The sequence below is a fragment of the Ptychodera flava genome, chromosome 3 (assembly GCF_041260155.1).
Source record: "Ptychodera flava strain L36383 chromosome 3, AS_Pfla_20210202, whole genome shotgun sequence".
NCBI classification, from domain to species: Eukaryota; Metazoa; Hemichordata; class Enteropneusta; family Ptychoderidae; genus Ptychodera; species Ptychodera flava.
Window position 1 is genome coordinate 41030481 of NC_091930.1, and position 6971 is coordinate 41037451.

Below are 6971 nucleotides of genomic sequence, written 5' to 3' on the forward strand. Positions count from 1 at the left end.
TTTTATTTTTCTGATATAACATATTACTTGAGAGAAGATCGTCCTTCCGTAGTTTAAGCGTTTCACATCAATATGAAACAAAATTCAAATTGCTTTCTCATAATATACAATTTGCATCATAGTTTTATTAGATTATTTCGGTTTTCATAACTTTAATTTTGGAAGGAGCTTCGATTATGTATCTTCAATGCATGCATTCCATTTAGTAATTTTCCTCCATTCAGTAATAAAAAGTACATACATGGACAGAAACAAACAATCGCTTTGTTAAACACTGGCATCATCATAAAATGTTTCATTTATTGTGATTTTTGAATCGCTTTTGTTTTACCCAGCCCGAAGAATTGGATGACAATATGAAACAAGCAATTGTTACCGAAGAAAAAATACCCTCTATAGAAGGTAAGGGACTGGGAATCGTCACCACCTTTGTTAAGTAATCAGGAACTAGCTTTCGTATAACCTTTGTAATATATGTGCAGGCACTCATTTATCGACTCCAAACATTTTTCAAGTGATTGTAAATTTGAAACTAAGATAATCGTTATCTGGCAAAATCAAACGTAGTTATTGCGCTTAGCAAATTACGAATGTTTGGGTTTTCCTTCTGTCGCTAAACAGGGAGATTCTTGTGTCAAACTGCAATCACCTAGAATGGACACTTATTACCCAAGGCATCAGGGATAGCATCCACACCAACTTGCAAACTGAATGCATATTGTCACAGAGTACGGCAAATATAACCCACCAAAAATGGGTCGAACATTTCTGTTTTATTAGATATTAAGGATTATCACATGAACTGGCCCGAATTCCCACCTGTGTGACATAGAACAGGACGGATAAAAAATGAGGTACACTCTGTGTGTCATCGAACGGAATCTCCGCGCTCGCCACGGTCGTAAACTTGTGTCATATTTTGAAAAGCCACGGAATCTCTGAGAATGAGAATTGGTGTTTCGATCGTGTCGTTGCATTTACTTCATAAATCTATTTGTAACTATTTTAAATAACTCTGAATACTATGGCTATCCGTCGCTAGCACGGTGAAAGCTATGTCCGCCGATGGCTGACTTGCCTTGGCATCGGCACAGCGCGAGACAATGATTGACACGTTCACGTGACCGAATACGATGACGTCAAGCAGAGAAAAATACCACGGGATTATATATAATTATCACACGCACAGGGCAAGTTTGTCGTCTCCGAACAAAAAATGCGGGATTTATTCTCTTGTCGTTCTACGTCACGTCAACCCGCGTCTCTGTCATCAATTTCGGTGGGTCGGATCTTTTTTTGCGTCGATCTTCGGTGTATTTGTCAAAGTAAACAACAAACTGTTGGCCGGTATTCTCCCACGTTCAAAATGTGTCTGACGTGAAAATATCGTAAACATTAATCACGATTATTGGAGTATGACAAAATACATCAACTTAGCAATTTTTTGAGTCCTCGTGTTTTAGTTTTGTCGCCAATATTCATGGCGGTTCGTATCCGTATAGACCCCACCGACGCCTGAACTTTCAACACACTGTGTACACTGTGTACTTTCATGCGGCAGACATACGGTTTCCACTGCAACAAGGGGTCAGGTGCGGTGTCCAGGCCTCCAAAAGTCATGCAATGAAATCGATATTTTCACAGACTACGACAATAATAATCCGAACAATGTAAACACAAGAGTGTACCGCCTGTATATTCCGAAGGAATTGCGTGAATAATTTGCGGAAACAACGAACTCGAAGCTGGTCGCGTTACCGTGGGTTCCGTAAGCATTGCAACCAGGGTGGCGCGAGGTTTACTGAGTTCACGCCATCGAGATTCAGTCGATTTTTGTTCCCAAAAATAGCATATCTTCGTCTGAGGTAAATTTCTAGGCCTATGCTATCTTTGAAATAGTGTATAACTTTGCGGAAGGTACAAGTAGACAGAGAGGTCGACTGGCATTTGCTCCATACACGAACGAACGTGAACGCCGTGTTCCTCGATCAAGCGACGGACGACTGGAAATGAATGACAACTTGCGAACGGTGTATTGATATTATTTCTAAAGTAGTTCAAAAGTTTATTGCGGAATCATCATGGAAAACTTCTCTTACTTGTCAAAAAATAACGAATTCGTGTGACGTAATGACCGTGTCACCACTCGTCTATTACTCGTGGTGACACGGTCATTACGTTACTCGTATTACCTTCGCTAAACGAAGAAAAATATTAGGGAATAATATCTAATTATTTTGCTGAAAAAAAATCGTTGCAAATTACATTGCTTTCCCGTTATAATATGGAAGCTTTGGTTTCGTAGGAAAGGCGACTTGTATTCGAACGTTGTGTTCAAGTTCTCGCGATTATATAAAGGAAAGTGACGTTGTCTACGCCGTATAAATTAGTTCATATATGCTTGAGAAAAATACCCAGTGGTTAAGTTCAATGACACTGCTGTCTTTGTAATCTGTGCATAACTTCTGCCATGAATCATGAGAATTGGGCGGAGACAGAGATATCATCTGAAATTTGGCGTGCATATGCTGCATCTGACTAGGAATGAACGCCTTAAAACTTTCCTGCAGTTGATATATATCATTATAAACGTAGTTAGTGGCAGTAAATTTGTTATAACTTCGCTTTTATTGTTTATGCCTTACTAATTTTCAAAGAAAGAAGTTACTGCAGTTGACCCTCAGTAATTTGATAAGTGCAGTTTGTCTTCTGGGACGAACACAAACAACGTATTATCGAATCACACTGTTATGAAAGAAATTTCAGCAATGTACATATGTAACGCTTTCAAACGACAAACATAATAAATCAATGGACATCGATGATGATATAGATAAGCATTCATCAGCTTTCTTTCTTTAATGCAGTATTTACCGAAGGAAATATGAATATCAGGAGAACTTTAGTCCAGTTGAAGCGATTTGTACAGCAACTCATCGGCTATGGTAAGTCAATATTTATATAATTTTGTATCCATGCATATAAAACGATTATTTTTTATATCGCAAAGTCGTAGAAGATAGTAGACGTCATCGCTTACCGCAATATCAATACAGAAGCGCACATTATAGCAAACAAACTGGAGTGATAAGCGACAGGCGTTTATCGGACATGGGCAAACATCGGGACAAGATGAAATACAAGTTCATCGCATTGTAAATGGCGAACGTATGATAATCAAATCTCTGAGCGCAAGTAAAATTACTTTTTATAGCTAAAAACAAATAACTCAGGCAATGACAAATAACAGAAGTATACTTACTTGTTAAACAACATGTTCTCCTAGATAAAGCTGGACAACTATGAGTGTCGTGGAACGAGTTCCGCAACACTGTGGGATTGTATCATAGCGATCACGATTTGTTGCCTGCACTTGGCCTGGTGCTCCTGACCGTAATATTGATGACATCCTTTCTTTCGGCTGAGGCATCATCAATATTTCCGTTATGAGCACAATCCTTTGGGCGGGAAACATATCTTGAACTTGTCCTTGCTATCATGGGCAATTATTTAACTTCAGAATGATTATGTCAAGAGTGAACTTCTTGACCGCATAGGGTCACTGCTAGCCCACAACGCTTGTGAGTGCGGCGTCAACAAACGTGATGGTCCAAGCTTCAATAGTTTTAACCATAATAAAGATTTGGCGGTGATAGAGTAATAAAGTCATTAAAATAGCTTTGAAATTCAGGCATCAATATATATACCATCGACAGCAGCCGAGGGCTGTGATGTTTTGTGTCAAGGGTCGCCGTCCTGGTGCATAGTGCTCTGGGTAGCCGGACTTAACGAGCTGACTCATTCGTAACCCTGAGTCCACTGCCGCGATCATTGTAGTCCAGAGCCCGCCGCCGTCGAAGTTGTAGGAAAATAAAAGTTAAGCTGTGCAAGCACAATTATTTACAGTAACATAACTCGTAATGATATACAAGAACCGAACAACCATACGCTGTATGATCAATTCACGACATAACTACCCCATTTAAACTCGATAACATCGTCGATGTTATAGATAGGGGAACATCGTGAATCTCAACCAATAAGACTGTTTCAAAGGAGTGACAAAACATACGATGACAAACTTTTTTAAAAACTAAAACTGGCGGCTACAATTCGGTAGACATTCTTTATTTTGCACATGATATATTTCCCGGTTGTGTGTGTGTGTGTGTGTGGGGGGGGGGGTGGTGGTGGGGGGGGTGTACTCCTGATATTTTCATACAGGGTGTGCCACCGAAGTTGAAAATATCTAACCATGTATATTCCAAAAATACGACACCATTATCAGATATTTGCTTGACAAATTTAAGGATTTTCACCTTTATTTCGTTGTATCTGAAGGTTTTCTTAAAGCTTGGGACATTTGTGTTTTGTTATCGACCCATACTTTGGATTTTTTCGTGAAAAAGTGACCGCTTCGGGCGGCGCATACCCGTACACCTTCCTATAGCAGTACCCTCGGGATGTTTTCCCCTAAAATGGTATTTTATAACGTTCTTTAATTTATTTACATAATGTATAGAGAAAAGACGAGTTGAATTTCATGTGATGCTACATTTATTTTCAATTATACTTTGAATTTTATAGGTGTTAATCAACAATGGTACGTTCGAATTTTGGGTCAGCAGGAATCTGGAAAGGAGCGAGGACTCTTCAATAATCCACATGGACTTCGATGGCACCATGATCAACTTCTCATCTGTGACACAGATAACAACCGTATCCAGGTTCTGGATAAACACTGCAAGTGGGTGGATGAAATACGATTTGATGATCGAGACACGTTTCCAAAAGCATTTCAGCCATGGGCCGTAGCCATATACAATGAAAACTACCACATAACTGATATCGGTAACAACCAAATTATTATTTGTGACAAGCGTTACAAAGTCATTCAGCTTATTGCTAACAGTAAAGACATTTTGGTTTATGGCATCGCGATATTGGCTGGTCATGCTTTGGTCACTGACCAGAAGGGGAACAGTGTACTCAAATACACCGGGGAGGGAGACTCATTACAAGGTGCAAAGGTGGGATCTCTGATGACGCACAACTGGGGTACCCCTATTCTGTTGTTGCAACAAATAACCGTGTCTTAGTGTCAGATGTCAAAAAGCATAACATAAAGGTCTTTGATTCTGATTTGAGTTTTGTGACCGCCTATTGTAGTGAAGGTACAGGCAAAGGTGAGGTTAGGTATCCACTAGGCATGGATGTAGATGCATGTGGAAATATTTACATCTGTGATAAGCTGAACAACCGAATTGTGAAACTGGGATCCCATGGGAAGTTTATCTGCCACTTATTCCATGGCGACTTAGAAAATCCTATGGACATTGCAGTCAACGGGGCTGGCGACATAATCGCCGTTTCGATGTTCGGTGACATTGCTCGACCTGTGAACCAAATCCGAGTATTCTTCAAGCATTAAAGCTCTATTATAATGCTGTATTGTTGTGATGCATTTTCTGATGTGTATGTTCTGTTATAAGATACAGTTTCTTGTTCTACTCTCTGAATATTTAGTTTTCAACAGCCTTTATGCGTGCAATGCAGTCTATGTTACCTATTTGAATTAAAGTGCGTTCCACGTATATCGCTTATTGTTCATGATCAAAAGGCTAAATTGTGCTGCATTGTATTAAAGCGTACAAACGGAGGAAGACAAAAATATGCTTGTTTTCTTTCAGACAAATAATGAATATTTGAGCAAACGTTAAGACTATTGTCCCTCTTAGCAACCTGAAGCATAATGCATAAGGGAGTGTCATAAGAATCATCCATTCAATATCAATTTGTTACATTTGAAATTCCAAAGTGTTGAATTATCGGTCAAGTCCTTTCCTGACTACCTTCCGGCAGTCAACTGCAATATTAGGCAATCTTTAACTACGATAAAGTAAAACGTATTTGTCTTTATACGAGTTAAAAATTTCACGTAAGATTGAACCTACAGTTCTACATAAATGGAAAACAAGACAGCTTGTTACCGTTTCTGCAGTCCGAAAAGCAAATGTTAATGTCACTTTCGTGTTTGATTGTATGTGAATTAAGTTGTAGTTCTTTCAATTGTATTATTGTGGAATAACTTTCATGTCTGCAAATTAATAAATTGTATGTGACTAAAATGCAAACCTGACGATTTACATCAAATTAAATCACCCAGAATGTATACGTTCGGTTCAATTTTAGTCAATGTCGTCAAGGCCGCTTTCTGTTCGGCCCAAGTACTGTGCAGTTCGTTTATTGTTAAAATAAGGAATGAAAGCACATTTAACATATCTTTAAGGTTTGCAAGTGTAACATTTATTTGTCTGTTGAAAGGATTAGTAAAATGAATCATTACAGATGAATAGTTGATATCCATTTGGGATATATATGAGCATTCATAAATAGAGAATTTCATTCTACCATAAATAAGTAATTCTCTAATACCAGTATTGTATGTTCATAATGTACCGATGCAAATTTGATAAGAAACATTTCAAATTAAAATCTTACTGAGAATGAGACAACCAACGTAATGTTTTTGTACATTTTTATCTGTAAACAAGAACTTCATTATTATTTCAGATACCTATACCGATTAGTGTGTCGACATCCTTTTCATCATTTTCTTGCCTTCAATGAAGCTGTATTTTTGCATCAGTGACGTCACCATGACCAGTCACGAGGTTTATTGTTTAGGGTAGGCTTAGCTATTGCGGACGTTGTACCACCACAGGGTATCGCAAGCTATCCAGGAGTTGTAATCAATTAATGTAACATATTAAACCTTTTTCATTATACAAGTCATACCTGTGTCGTGTGTTTGCCTATACCTTACCCTCGCTATCTCTCTATAGTTTTTCAAATAAAACAGTCAATACCTGTTCATTGCCCTTCCTAACCCCTTCATAAATTTGTTCCTTGATGATCTGTTCACCATATTTCTTTTCTGTACCTAACTACCACCTTCAAGGCCACAAATG

General features: G+C 38.4%; 1 protein-coding gene across 1 annotated transcript; it reads left to right on the forward strand.

The window, feature by feature from the left end:
• Positions 1–341: 341 nt before the first annotated feature.
• LOC139126539 (uncharacterized) lies at positions 342–5895 on the forward strand. The gene is made up of 3 exons (XM_070692596.1): positions 342–402; positions 2868–2945; positions 4588–5895. The coding sequence occupies exons 1-3, from the start codon at positions 357–359 to the stop codon at positions 5097–5099; spliced, it is 636 nt and encodes a 211-aa protein (XP_070548697.1). The 5' UTR covers positions 342–356; the 3' UTR covers positions 5100–5895.
• The last annotated feature ends 1076 nt before the right edge of the window (positions 5896–6971 follow it).